Source organism: Panulirus ornatus, chromosome 37, assembly GCF_036320965.1.
Source record: "Panulirus ornatus isolate Po-2019 chromosome 37, ASM3632096v1, whole genome shotgun sequence".
In the NCBI taxonomy this organism is placed as follows: Eukaryota; Metazoa; Arthropoda; class Malacostraca; order Decapoda; family Palinuridae; genus Panulirus; species Panulirus ornatus.
In genome coordinates this window covers 31,568,602-31,584,209 of record NC_092260.1, presented here as the reverse complement: position 1 = coordinate 31,584,209, position 15,608 = coordinate 31,568,602, and the positions used below count along the sequence as shown (strand labels likewise).

Genomic DNA, 15,608 nt, shown 5'->3' with positions numbered 1-15,608 from the left:
ACAAAAACCATGCTGTCCTTCATTTGTGATTCTGTTTGAAAAATGTTCCATGTTTATTATTACTCTCAAATTCTTTGGATTATGTTTGAAGTTATTCTAATGCTAGTGTTATACAGGAGGTCAAGAGAAAGGTGCAAGAGGTGAAAAAGAGGGCAAATGAGAGTTGGGGTGAGAGAGTATCATTCAATTTTAGGGAGAATAAAAAGAGGTTCTGGAAGGAGGTAAATAAAGTGCGTAAGACAAGGGAGCAAATGGGAACTTCAGTGAAGGGCGCAAATGGGGAGGTGATAACAAGTAGTGGTGATGTGAGGAGATGGAGTGAGTATTTTGAAGGTTTGTTGAATGTGTTTGATGATAGAGTGGCAGATATAGGGTGTTTTCGTCGAGGAGGTGTGCAAAGTGAGAGAGTTAGGGAAAATGATTTGGTAAACAGAGAAGAGGTAGTAAAAGCTTTGCGGAAGATGAAAGCCGGCAAGGCAGCAGGTTTGGATGGTATTGCAGTGGAATTTATTAAAAAAGGGGTGACTGTATCATTGACTGGTTGGTAAGGTTATTTAATGTATGTATGACTCATGGTGAGATGCCTGAGGATTGGCAGAATGCGTGCATAGTGCCATTGTACAAAGGCAAAGGGGGTAAGAGTGAGTGCTCAAATTACAGAGGTATAAGTTTGTTGAGTATTCCTGGTAAATCATATGGGAGGGTATTGATTGAGAGGGTGAAGGCATGTACAGAGCATCAGATTGGTGAAGAGCAGTGTGGTTTCAGAAGTGGTAGAGGATGTGTGGATCAGGTGTTTGCTTTGAAGAATGTATGTGAGAAATACTTAGAAAAGCAAATGGATTTGTATGTAGCATTTATGGATCTGGAGAAGGCATATGATAAGAGTTGATAGAGATGCTCTGTGGAAGGTATTAAGAATATATGGTGTGGGAGGCAAGTTGTTAGAAGCAGTGAAAAGTTTTTATCGAGGATGTAAGGCATGTGTACGTGTAGGAAGAGAGGAAAGTGATTGGTTCTCAGTGAATGTAGGTTTGCGGCAGGGGTGTGTGATGTCTCCATGGTTGTTTAACTTGTTTATGGATGGGGTTGTTAGGGAGGTGAATGCAAGAGTTTTGGAAAGAGGGGCAAGTATGAAGTCTGTTGTGGATGAGAGAGCTTGGGAAGTGAGTCAGATGTTGTTCGCTGATGATACAGCGCTGGTGGCTGATTCATGTGAGAAACTGCAGAAGCTGGTGACTGAGTTTGGTAAAGTGTGTGAAAGAAGAAAGTTAAGAGTAAATGTTGAATAAGAGCAAGGTTATTAGGTACAGTAGGGTTGAGGGTCAAGTTAATTGGGAGGTGAGTTTGAATGGAGAAAAACTGGAGGAAGTGAAGTGTTTTAGATATCTGGGAGTGGATCTGGCAGCGGATGGAACCATGGAAGCGGAAGTGGATCATAGGGTGGGGGAGGGGACGAAAATTCTGGGAGCCTTGAAGAATGTGTGGAAGTCGAGAACATTATCTTGGAAAGCAAAAATGGGTATGTTTGAAGGAATAGTGGTTCCAACAATGTTGTATGGTTGCGAGGCATGGGCTATGGATGGAGTTGTGCGCATGAGGATGGATGTGCTGGAAATGAGATGTTTGAGAACAATGTGTGGTGTGAGGTGGTTTGATCGAGTAAGTAACATAAGGGTAAGAGAGATGTGTGGAAATAAAAAGAGCGTGGTTGAGAGAGCAGAAGAGGGTGTTTTGAAATGGTTTGGGCACATGAAGAGAATGAGTGAGGAAAGATTGACCAAGAGGATATATGTGTCGGAGGTGGAGGGAACGAGGAGAAGTGGGAGACCAAATTGGAGGTGGAAAGATGGAGTGAAAAAGATTTTGTGTGATCGGGGCCTGAACATGCAGGAGGGTGAAAGGAGGGCAAGGAATAGAGTGAATTGGATTGATGTGGTATACCGGGGTTGACGTGCTGTCAGTGGATTGAATCAGGGCATGTGAAGCGTCTGGGGTAAACCATGGAAAGCTGTGTAGGTATGTATATTTGCGTGTGTGGACGTATGTATATACATGTGTATGGGGGTGGGTTGGGCCATTTCTTTTGTCTGTTTCCTTTCGCTACCTCGCAAACGCGGGAGACAGCAGCAAAAAAAAAAAAAAAAAAAGTGTTATACATGCCATTTCAATATATCTCTTATGCTCCCTTGGTCTATGCTTTGTCTCAGCAGCATTGTAATAAGTTTGGCTATTGATTCTTTCATCTTCTTTAGAAAGACTTGGAATTCCATCTGGCCATAGAACCAAGTGTTTTTTAAAGCTAATCCAGTGCTTCAATCATGTCACTTTCTGATAAGGTTGTATCCGTGAAAGCAAGCTCATCAGAATTAACATTTCACCATCTATTTCTTCATGCTTTCTTGTACAAAACACTGACTTCTATTAGTTAACTTACATCTGAGATATTCCTCTGAGGTCATGCATATAACTGGCACCTTCTTTGAACTGTTCAGTCTCTGAATATTTCTTCTTTTCTCTAAGCATGTCAGCAAATAGGACTTTTGGGTATTGGTCCATGAACTGCATCACATTTTCTTCTAATAAGTCTTTGTTCCCTTCTGTGTGATTCTGTTATTTCCTCGTCTGCATTCCTTATTTTGTCTTCTAATTGTTCCATTCTGTCTTTGCTTGATACAAATCCTAGTTTTTTCTCCCATTCATCACTGTTTTCTATCCCATGGTATCTTTCACCACATTACTCCTTCTTTTACTTGGTTCTAGTTTTATGATTATTTCATTTGTGTGCTGGCAGATAATATTGCCCTGTTTTTTAACATTACTGCTATTCAGAACATCCAACCATTGCATGTTTTCAATTAGATTAATTATTTCATTCTACTTTATTTTATTTATTCAATTTTTTGAGAAGTTGAAGTTTGCTAACATGTGTGGTTTCATCCTTCTGCCTGCATCCATTTCAGTGCTATAGTTAGTGCACACTCCTAGCTATATTATGGTCAGAGATCCTCATTTTTGTGACTTCACTGTCTGTAATTAAGGCAATATCATTTCTAAAAATTAGATTGTTTTCATTTCATTGATTTGCTTATATGTAAATTGCCCTAGGTTGTAGCCTTGCATTCATGCACATTCTACATATTATGGTTAGAGATCCTTGTTTTTGTGACTTTGTCTGTAATTAAGGCTATATCATTTGGAAGAATCATACTGTATTCATTTCTTGTTGATTTGCCCTTTGTAGTTTGTGTTTGGGTGTAAGCCTTGCATACACTAATTAGCCTGTTAAATTGTTCCCTTTCATCTGTCACTGCACTGTTCTCTCTTTTTTTTTTTTACTATTATTACATACATATTACAATCCATAGTTTTCCTATTGAACAAAATTCAAATCAAAATCTCTAATATATTTATTCATTTATTTTGCTTTGTCGCTGTCTCCCGCGTTTATGAGGTAGCGCAAGGAAACAGATGAAAGAAATGGCCCAACCCACCCCCACACACATGTATATACATACACGTCCACACACGCAAATATACATACCTATACATCTCAATGTACACATATATATACACACACAGACATATACATATATACACATGTACATAATTCATACTGTCTGCCTTTATTTATTCCCATTGCCACCTTGCCACACATGGAATAACATCCCCCTCCCCCTCATGTGTGCAAGGTAGCGCTAGGAAAAGACAACAGAGGCCCCATTTGTTCACACTCAGTCTCTAGCTGTCATGTAATAATGCCCAAAACCACAGGTCCCTTTCCACATCCAGGCCCCACAGAACTTTCCATGGTTTACCCCAGACGCTTCACATGCCCTGATTCAATCCATTGACAGCACGTCGACCCCGGTATACCACATCGATCCAATTCACTCTATTCCTTGCCCGCCTTTCACCCTCCTGCATGCTCATGCCCCGATCACTCAAAATCTTTTTCACTCCATCTTTCCACCTCCAATTTGGTCTCCCACTTCTCCTCGTTCCCTCCATCTCCGACACATATATCCTCTTGGTCAATCTTTCCTCACTCATTCTCTCCATGTGCCCAAACCATTTCAGAACACCCTCTTCTGCTCTCTCAACCATGCTCTTTTTATTTCCACACATCTCTCTTACCATTACATTACTTACTCGATCAAACCACCTCACACCACATATTGTCCTCAAACATCTCATTTCCAGCACATCCACCCTCCTGCGCACAACTCTATCCATAGCCCATGCCTCGCAACCATACAACATTGTTGGAACCACTATTCCTTCAAACATACCCATTTTTGCTTTCTGAGATAATGTTCTCGACTTCCAAACATTCTTCAAGGCTCCCAGGATTTTTGCCCCCTCCCCCACCCTATGATTCACTTCCGCTTCCATGGTTCCATCCGCTGCCAGATCCACTCCCAGATATCTAAAACACTTTACTTCCTTCAGTTTTTCTCCATTCAAATTAACTCCCAATTGACTTGACCCTCAACCCTACTGTACCTAATAACCTTGCTCTTATTCAACATTTACTCTTAACTTTCTTCTTTCACACACCTTACCAAACTCAGTCACCAGCTTCTGCAGTTTCTCACATGAATCAGCCACCAGCGCTGTATCATCAGCGAACAACAACTGACTCACTTCCCAAGCTCTCTCATCCCCAATAGACTGCATACTTGCCCCTCTTTCCAAAACTCTTGCATTCACCTCCCTAACAACCCCATCCATAAACAAATTAAACAACCATGGAGACATCACACATCCCTGCTGCAAACCTACATTCACTGAGAACCAATCACTTTCCTCTCTTCCTACACATACACATGCCTTACATCCTCGATAAAAACTTTTCACTGCTTCTAACAACTTTCCTCCCACACCATATATTCTTAGTACCTTCCACAGAGCATCTCTATCAACTCTATCATATGCCTTCTCCAGATCCATAAATGCTACATACAAATCCATTTGCTTTTCTAAGTATTTCTCATGTACATTCTTCAAAGCAAACACCTGATCCACATATCCTCTACCACTTCTCAAACCACACTGCTCTTCCCCAATCTGATGCTCAGTACATGCCTTCACCCTCTCAATCAATACCCTCCCATATAATTTACCAGGAATACTCAACAAACTTATACCTCTGTAATCTGAGCACTCACTCTCATCCCCTTTGCCTTTGTACAATGGCACCATGCAAGCATTCCGCCAATCATCAGGCACCTCACCATGAATCATACATACATTAAATAACCTTACCAACCAGTCAACAATACAGTCACCCCCTTTTTTAATAAATTCCACTGCAATACCATCCAAACCTACTGCCTTGCTGGCTTTCATCTTCCGCAAAGCTTTTACTACCTCTTCTCTGTTTACCAAATCATCTTCCCTAACCCTCTCACTTTGCACACCACCTTGACCAAAACACCCTATATCTGCCACTCTATCATCAAACACATTCAACAAACCTTCAAAATACTCACTCCATCTCCTTCTCACATCACCACTACTTGTTATCACCTCCCCATTAGCCCCCTTCACTGAAGTTCCCATTTGCTCCCTTGTCTTATGCACTTTATTTACCTCCTTCCAGAACATTTTTTATTCTCCCTAAAACTGAATGATACTCTCTCACCCCAACTCTCATTTGCCCTCTTTTTCACCTCTTGCACCTTTCTCTTGACCTCCTGCCTTTTTCTTTTATACATCTCCCACTCATTTGCATTTTTTCCCTGCAAAAATCGTCCAAATGCCTCTCTCTTCTCTTTCACTAATAATCTTACTTCTTCATCCCACCACTCACTACCCTTTCTAATCAACCCACCTCCCAAAATCTCTAAATTATTGTTATTTCCGACTAGGGTGGTCTGTCTGTTATTATCATATGTTATTATGAATTGTGTGCTTACTGTTAATGTTTCACATTCCTTGTGAGACTTGTTTCATCATCAGTTTCACATCAGCTTTGGAGCTTACATTTAATGCTTCTTCACATTGCTTACTTTTATCTCTTATCAGCTCTAAAGGTCATACATCCCTCTAAATCTGCTTCATTGCATGTTTTTTCCTTTCATCCATGTTTTGGTAAGGATTATGTTAGAATCTCTTTTATACTCCATCAAATAATTTAGTTTTGATTGAAAAAAATATTTTTGATTATTAGACTTAGTGCATTCACATAAAAGAATTCCATGGCTTATTCTTTACCGATTTGTATATTTCCTTATCCAAACTGGTTTGTTTATCAATGCAACTTTATTATTGCATACTGCTTTACATTCTTGGTGCATTATATTTCTTGCTAATTCCATTAAAAATGGTTTGTATGGTATTGTTATTACTTACATCTATATTTCTCCTTCCAATTCCATTACTTCAGAATTCTCACAAATCTCTGTATCATTGAGAGTACAGTCTCACTGAAAAACTTATCACTCCAAAGGAGTCCAAATACCCTGCCCCTGGAACTGTACAGCCTTGGGCTTGAGAAGCCTCTGGAAAGAGGTCTTGAGTACCAACAGCACTCTTTTTTTAGAGAGGGTTACTGGGGTAATTATGAATAAGGATAATCAATTGGAAATTTACTTCTGATGAATTTATGAACACACTTTTGATTTTCTCGTGCTTTCTCTTCAATATCCTTTATTTTCTTTGTTTCTCCTTTCTTATCCAGTTCAACGTATTTCTTGCTCTACTATACCTAACAAATGCTGTTGGGCTGGAGTGTGACCTTTATCTTCACCATTGCACATTTCTTTCATTAAACCATTCTTCTCTCTTTCTTAACTTTCCATCTAGTATCTGAAGCTAGAGAGATACCAATGTTCTTACTCCTTCATTGTAAATTTCACCACAGTAACTTAGTTCATGGCTACTTAATTTAATTTCCAATCTATGGTACTACTGAAACTGTTTGAAGTTTCTATAGTTTCCATGACTATCCCTTCTGTAGGTCTTGCCTTGTCTCTGATCTTTTTGCATCCTCATTTACAACATAATCAAATCTGAGCATTACATAAACACTTTTTTCAACTGGTGTATCATACATAATATTATTGCTAATGTGTGTAAAGATAAGATCTAACAATCCTGGTGAATTAGTCCCTCTTATCCAAACGTGTTCAATGACATACTGCTCCAGGAAATTTTCTTGTACACAATCTAAAAATATTTGTGCCTCCATGACTCTCTGTTCCCATGAGACTCTAAATTCTCCTAATCTGTCTCTTTATAATTGAAACTCCCCATTATCAGTATTTTCCACCTTAGAGAAGTACATGTTTCACAGCTTCTTGCACCATCCTGATTATTCCTTCATTGTTGTATATTTGTTGTGCTATTGTTAAAATTCTTTCACTCACTCACAGAATCAAATTCTCATTCTCTTGCTGGTCATTAGAATCAATATTTCATCCTTCCCAAAGCTTCCAACCTTGTCAAGAATAAGGAATTTTGAGTAAGAAAAAAAATAGGAATTTTGCAAAACAAAACTTACAACCACTTGCAATACAGGCTACTCTTTCAGTACAAGAAATGGTGATGTACAGTGCTCAAGCTGTTATCTCCATTTGTTTATCTACACATAGATAGTTCACAATTGTTCACTTAAAAGCCACCAAAGTATCTAGTCTGAATGTCATTCGCTGCTCCATGTGCAATGCTAAAATCCAAAGCACTAACTTGACATTGTGCAGTAAATTCATCCTTTCTTGACTGCACAATGTAGGGTCACTTCTTCGTGTATTACGACCGAAAAGTCTGCTGCTTCCTGCTTGGCTCTGTGCCTGAAATCGATGCTATGATGAAGTGACTTCACTTTTCTCCAGCTCACCATCAACTCAAAGATGCACAAAACAATATGCAATATGAATGGCAAGTCGAAACATGAGGACCAAGTTTTCCCACATGGAAGATATCTGTAAATTTGGACCTCTTCAAACTCTTCCCACATGGAAGATATCTGTAAATTTGGACCTCTTCAAACTCTTCCATTATGAATTGGTCATTGTCTAATTGATTTTCCTTGTTATATCACTTTTTAAATGTTTTACACAGACATGAATTGACATTTGTAATGGTAAAATAAACACTTAAATTTTGCTGGAAAGGATTGGGTTTCTACAAGGTAGTTAATTTTATCCCTAATTATTAATGGTCGAGGCCCAAATAAGCTGAAGTAATGATGTAACTTACGTGCTGAGGATTTGATTATTCTAGCAAAATTTTCGTTGTAACTCTTCATCTATCACTGCTAGAAAATCTTAGTAAATCAAATTTTACTACTTTGAAGAACAGCAATAGATGGAAGGAAACTAGTAATTTCTTATCCACTTCTATTAACGATAATGTTGCATGAATTTTGAAGCCTCAGGAGGGTCTGGCCTAGGAGCAGGACTAACCTGGTTATGCAAGCTATAGATAATTGGAACAATTATTCCAAAATAGAAAGGATGAACTGAACTCATCTACTTGAACTTACATGGCTCACCTGCATGGAAAGTATGTTTTTCATTTTCAAAACTCTAAATGTAGGCAACTATAAATATCATGTCTTTCAGCAGATAGCATAACCATATATTCATCTTTCATACTATTCGCCATTTCCTGCATTAGCGAGTTAGCGTTAAGAACAGAGGATTGAGGAATATCTTCACCTGGCCCCCTTCTCTGTTCCTTCTTTTGGAAAATTAAAAAAAAAATGAGAGGGGAAGATTTCCAGCCACCTGCTCCCTCCAGCCACCCGTGCAATGGTCTATCCTATATATGCTTCATACTGTTCATTGTTTCTTGTCACATCGTACCTGGGATAACAAAATTTAAAAATCAGTTTTACCTTCTACAGTAGCACAATTACCTAATGATCCAAAAAAGTCATTGCCAAGGAATGGGAAGCCAGGACGGTTGGCAAGGACAATCATGCGGAAGTCAGGGTGAGATTTGATGATGCTGGGAGAACCTAATGAGGCCAAGGGGTGAGTCTCCGGCACAATGCGGCGACCATCTGATAGTAGCATTTCTCCACTCTCAACTAATGTCTGCCAAAATATAAATTTTATTAATTTTTGCCTAATTAGTACAGTAGTAAATGGACTTACACATAGCTGCTAGTAAAACAAAGCAGGTGATTCCTGTCTGTTTAAAAAAGATTTCAAGAAAACTGATAGAGGGAAGGCCAAATGTGATGAGTAAATGGACAGCTAAACAACAAAGAATGAAGTGAGATATGGATACTACATATTCCTGGGGATAGGAGAGAAAGAATAATGCCCTTGGAACCCCTGCATGCTGTAAAAGGTGACAAAGAGGGGCAGGAATGATGAAAGTCATCCTCTCACAAAGTACTTTCCAAAAGATGGAACAGAGTGAGGAACTAAGCAACAATGTTTTCCTATAAGGCTCAGTCATCCATTCTTAATGCTATGGCAAATGTGTAAAAGGAAATCACATTAGTATAGAAAGAAAAGGTCAAAAGTAGAAAAAGCATGAAAAGCTGCACATCAGTGAGCATGAACACAAGGTAAATGTGCCAAAGAAATTAAATGATCAGTGTCAGACGGATAAAAGCAGGGTTGATATTCTCCCTTGTTTCTACCATTGTATGATAATGCAGCTGTACAGGACTCCATCTGCTTGAGGTTACAATGCAAGTGAAAAATCCCTTTAGCAAAGCCAATCATTGTCAACTGACGATTCTCATCAAGGACTTCTTGCTTCAAAGATGTCCATCCTGTCCTGCTATCATGTGTGGTGTAGCCTCGAACCATCAGGAAACCCATGAGATTTTCAAGAATTCAAAAAAAAATCCTCAGTTTTGTTATTACGATTAACCAGAACATAATTTTCTATATAAAATAATATAACACAAAACTGAAAAATCAGTCACATGTGCCATGCAACTTGTAAATTATGTCACTCTGCTGCCAGATGCATAAAGTTTGCCAGGTGTACCATCAGGAATACATAATTATTACACAGCATTAATTACATATCCCTTTCTTCCTGTACTTTTCATAGGAATTCTTCTGAGCAAGCACCAGGCCCATGCATTTAAGTTTTACCTCTCTCCCCAATTTGATGTTTTGTTCATGTCTATACCACTTCAATCACTGTTCTTTCATACCTTGCAGGCTTATTCAACATTATGGTTCTGTAATTTAAGCATTAACTTTTGGTTTCCTTGCCTTTATGTAAAAGTATAATTTCATTCTGTCAATCCTCAGGCACCCTACCTTGGGCCATTTGAACAATAATTAGCAAACTAGCCCGTTAACAGCACTCATTCCTTTTCTTGAGAATCTCAACTACAATTCCATCCACTCTCTCCACTTAGCCACATTTCATCTTATGCAAGGCTTTCCCTACCTCCTTCCTTTTCACCAAATAATTCACCAAGACTCTTTCACTACATGCTACCTCATCCACACACACCATATCCACCAAAATATGCTCTAGCATATTCAACAGTTTAGCATTTTTTGCCTATTTCCATTTCCCATCTGCTCTCTTAACTGTCACTTCCACTATCCACCTTCTAAAGAAATATTCTCTTAACCTCCCTGAAATTTACAGGTACTTCCTCGTCTCATCTTTCATTTGTCTTCTTTTTCAATTCCCCTATCTATATTTTTTACCTTCTGCTACTATCTCTTGTACACGTCCTCATGACTTGCACTTCCTCCTTGCAAGTGCTGTCCATACATCTCTCTCTAATTCACTAGCAATTTGACTTTTTCACCACAGCACTCTACCATTTCTCAACCACCCATCTTCCACATACCATGTAATTCTCTGGGATGTGTAAGCACTGCTTTCCTAAATACCTTCCATTTCACTTCCACTCCCCTTGTTTCTTTTCCTTGCATCCTATGCCACTTTTCATTCAATCTCTCTTGGTATCTCTTCATACAGGCATCTTTACCAAGCTCACTCATTTTCACCACCTCTTTCCTATACATTATTTTCTCTTTTCTTAAAGCTACAACAAACTTCTTCATTTGTCTCCACTAAGAAATTTATCAGGTATCCTTCCTACTGCCCATGTCACCTCATTCATGTTCATCAGTGTCTCCTTGCATGGGTGTCAGTTAAAAACATAGTCTAATTATGCATGTTGACCCCAACCTTGCTCACCCACTTATGTAAGCACCTTTTCTTAAACCAAAAATTCCCAGGTCACCAGTCCTTTTTTGAGGACACCATTGAACAAGGTGTCCTCCATTCACAATTAAACCAGACATCCTTTGCCCCCATTTATATCCACACACCCACTCTTGCTTTCAGATTCCCTGACACAAGATACAATCCCTTAAGCCAAAAAAAATGAAGCACCCACTCAGCACCTCCCAACATTTACTCTACTCTTGCACTGACGTATGAGCCAGACTTTTCCCCCATCTTACCTTCAACTTAGTTACACACATCAAGTATAGCACCTATATCTCCCTTCTCATCTTGGTTACATCCACCTTAGCCTGAACTTTTGAAGCAATGTCCTCATTTGGCTCTTTCTTCTGCAGTTGTTTTTGGAAAGTGATGATAAAAGGAGTGGAGAGTTTCCAAACCATACCTTCCTACCATTAGTTGCCTCTTACAACATGCATGCTGTAAACATACAATGAAATATTTTCCTTATATTTTATCAATAATGGTGTTCCTTAGGCTTCTGTCATATCACCTAGTCTCTTTCTTCACAAAATAAATATATCTCTTTAAATTGTAACCCTATTCATTCCTACGTCAACGACTCCACATTACATACCTCATCTCACTTTCCCTTCCCTACTCCTTCTCATGGTCATTCTCTTTTTCATATTGACTTTCATATTGAACTTATTTCCTCTTAATTTTGACCTGTGCAACATCTCAGAATACAAAAGCAGTAACCTAGTTAAATCTAGTAATGCTACAATGCAATTTCTCTATCTCTGGCTAAGTCACTTGTTTGGTAAAGTGTGTGAAAGAAGAAAGAAGAAAGCTGAGAGTAAATGTGAATAAGAGCAAGGTTATTAGGTACAGTAGGGTTGAGGGTCAAGTCAATTGGGAGGTAAGTTTGAATGAAGAAAAACTGGAGGAAGTAAAGTGTTTTAGATATCTGGGAGTGGATCTGGCAGCGGATGGAACCATGGAAGCGGAAGTGAATCATATGGGGGGGAAGGGGGCGAAAATCCTGGGAGCCTTGAAGAATGTGTGGAAGTCGAGAACATTATCTCAGAAAGCAAAAATGGGTATGTTTGAAGGAATAGTGGTTCCAACAATGTTGTATGGTTGCGAGGCATGGGCTATGGATAGAGTTGTGCGCAGGAGGGTGGATGTGCTGGAAATGAGATGTTTGAGGACAATGTGTGGTGTGAGGTGGTTTGATCGAGTAAGTAATGTAAGGGTAAGAGAGATGTGTGGAAATAAAAAGAGCGTGGTTGAGAGAGCAGAAGAGGGTGTTTTGAAATGGTTTGGGCACATGGAGAGAATGAGTGAGGAAAGATTGATCAAGAGGATATATGTGTCGGAGGTGGAGGGAACGAGAAGTGGGAGACCAAATTGGAGGTGGAAAGATGGAGTGAAAAAGATTTTGAGTGATCGGGGCCTGAACATGCAGGAGGGTGAAAGGCGGGCAAGGAATAGAGTGAATTGGATCGATGTGGTATACCGGGGTTGACGTGCTGTCAGTGGATTGAATCAGGGCATGTGAAGCATCTGGGGTAAACCATGGAAAGTTGTGTGGGGCCTGGATGTGGAAAGGGAGCTGTGGTTTCGGGCATTATTGCATGACAACTAGAGACTGAGTGAGAACGAATGGGGCCTTTGTTGTCTTTTCCTAGCGCTACCTCGCACACATGAGGGGGGAGGGGGAGGGGGATGGTATTCCATGTGTGGCGAGGTGGCGATGAGAATGAATAAAGGCAGACGGTGTGAATTGTGTGCATGGGTATATATGTATGTGTCTGTGTGTGTATATATATGTGTACATTGAGATGTATAGGTATGTATATTTGCGTGTGTGGACGTGTATGTATATACATGTGTATGGGGGTGGGTTGGGCCATTTCTTTCGTCTGTTTCCTTGCGCTACCTCGCAAATGTGGAAGACAGCGACAAAGCAAAATAAATAAATATAAATACTATTTTGGCCACTGTCCTTAGGAGCTGGATGCAATTCACATGTCTAGCTGCTGCTTTCCAACGTTTCTCTGTGAAGACTGGCCACTTGAAAATTGACCATTTTGATGCCTCCTTCTTCCAACACACTGCAAAGCTTTGGAAATTCCTTCCTCCTTTTATATTTCCTTCTACCTTTAAGAATGAGGTCTATAAACACCTGCAGAACCCTGATCAATTTCTTATCTCTTTTCCTCTTATGTAATTTCTTTCATTCCTGATCAAATTTCTGATTTCTTTTCTTCTTATGTGATTTTTTTCATTCAGTATGGCCTTTGACAGGAGCATGATATGCCTGTGCCAATTTTATTACTCCAAAGAAAAGAAGCAGAAGTAGGTCCTCTTGTAAAGCTTTGTAACAATGGCCAGTAAATCTTCTCACCAAAATTACATAATTCTTGAACAAATCTTCAGAAAAAATTGTGTCAATCATCTTAATTTATTCTATAATAAAACGAAATCACCAGAAAACTCTAGATCTTGATGTGAGAAACTGCATGATTCTTCATAGCTGATATATGGGTTTTGTGGTACGGGCAAGACTAATGGAAAAAGAAGCTATCATTTACTTTCAGCAAGGTTATTATCACATTAGAAGGATAGTATTGGCTACTATAAAAATACGATAGCAAACGTCTGGACAAGTGAGTGCCCTGTGGCTGACTGTTTGACAAGCTTAAACTGTCAAATGCCTATACTTTTCTTTTGATATGGTCTTTGCTGCCAATGACCTAAGCAGGTTATGTTTTACTGTCTGGAACCATGGAAGTGGAAGTGAGTCACAGGGTGGGGGAGGGGGCAAAGGTTCTGGGAGCAATGAAGAATAAGTGGAAGGAGAGAACATTATCTCGGAGAGCAAAAATGGGTATGTTTGAAGGAATAGTAATTCCAACAAGGTTTTATGGTTGTGAGGCATGGGCTACAGATAGGGTTGTACAGAGGAGGCTGGATGTACTGGAAATCTAATGTTTGAGGACAATATGTGGTGTGAGGTGGTTTGATCATGTAAGTAATGAAAGTGTAAGAGAGATGTGTGGAAATAAAAAGAGTGTGGTTGAGAGAGAGCAGAAGAGGTTGTGTTGAAATGGTGTGGACAAATGGAGAGAATGAGTTAGGAAAGACTGACAAAGAGGATATATGTGTTACAGGTGAAGGGAACAAGGAGAAGTTGGAGAGCAAATTGGAGGTGCAAGGATGGAGTGAAAAAGATTTTGAGTGATCTGGGCCTGAACACACAGGAAGGTGAGAAGTGTGCAAGGAATAGGATGAATAGGAATGTTGTGGTATACCGGGGTCGATGTGCTGTCAATGGACTGAACTAGGGCATATGAAGCATCTGGGGTAAACCATGGAAAACTTTGTGAGTGGGGCCTAGATGTGGATAGGGAGCTGTGGTTTCAGTGCATTACACATGTCAGCTAGAGACTGAGTGTGAAAGAATGTGGCCTTTTTCGTCTGTTTTCCTGGTGCTACCTCGTTGAAGCAGGGGGCAGCGATGCTGTTTCCTGTGGGGCTGGGTAGCAATAGGAATGGATGAAGGCAAGCAAGTATGAATATGTACATGTGTATATATGTATATGTCTGTGTATGTGTATGTATATGTTGATTTGTACATGTGCATATATGAGGGTTTATGTGTGGATGGGTCATTCTTTGTCTGTTTCCTGGTGCTACCTTGCTCATGCAGAATGGAAAAAGGTGAGAGCAAATGACGTAAGGGGAGTGGGGGAGAAATGGGATGTATTTAGGGAAGCAGTGATGGCTTGCGCAAAAGATGCCTGAGGCATGAGAAAGGTGAGAGGTGGGCAGATTAGAAAGGGTAGTGAGTGGTGGGATGAAGAAGTAAGATTGTTAGTGAAGAGAAGAGACAGAGATTTGGACGATGTTTGCAGGGAAATAAGGCAAATGACTGGGAGATGTATAAAAGAAAGAGGTAGGAGGTCAAGAGAAACATGCAAGAGGTGAAAAAGAGAGGAAATGAGAGTTGAGGTGAGAGAGTATCATTGGATTTTAGGGAGAATAAAAAGATGTTTTGGAAGGAGGTAAATAAAGTGTGTAAGACAAGAGAACAAATGGGGAGGTAATACCAAGTAGTGATGAAGTGACAGGGAGATGAAGAGAGTATTTTGAAGGTTTGTTGAGTGTGTTTGATGATAGAGTGGCAGATATAGGGAGTTTTGGTCAAGGTGGTGTGCAAAGAGAGAGCGTCAGTGAGATTGCTTTGGCAAACAGAGAAGAGGTAGTGAAAACTTTGTGGAAGATGAAAGCCAGCAAGGCAGTGGGTTTGGATGGTATTGCAGTGGAAATTATTAAAAAAGGGGGTAACTGTGTTGTTGACTGGTTGGTGAGGATATTCACTGCATGTATGGTTCATGGTGAAGTGCCTGAGGATTGGCGGAATGCATGCATGCATGGAAACATCACGCATCCCTGCTGGAAACTGA

General features: G+C 39.8%; 1 protein-coding gene across 11 annotated transcripts in view; it reads right to left on the bottom strand.

The window, feature by feature from the left end:
* The window catches only part of c12.2 (von Willebrand factor A domain-containing protein c12.2), a 336,226-nt gene that overhangs the window by 29,450 nt on the left and 291,168 nt on the right, over positions 1-15,608 (bottom strand). For all 11 annotated transcript variants that reach the window (XM_071684244.1, XM_071684254.1, XM_071684252.1 and 8 more), the window contains one exon: positions 8,867-9,047. In XM_071684244.1, coding sequence (XP_071540345.1) covers positions 8,867-9,047 — 181 coding nt within the window. The remainder of the gene's footprint in view (positions 1-8,866; positions 9,048-15,608) is intronic.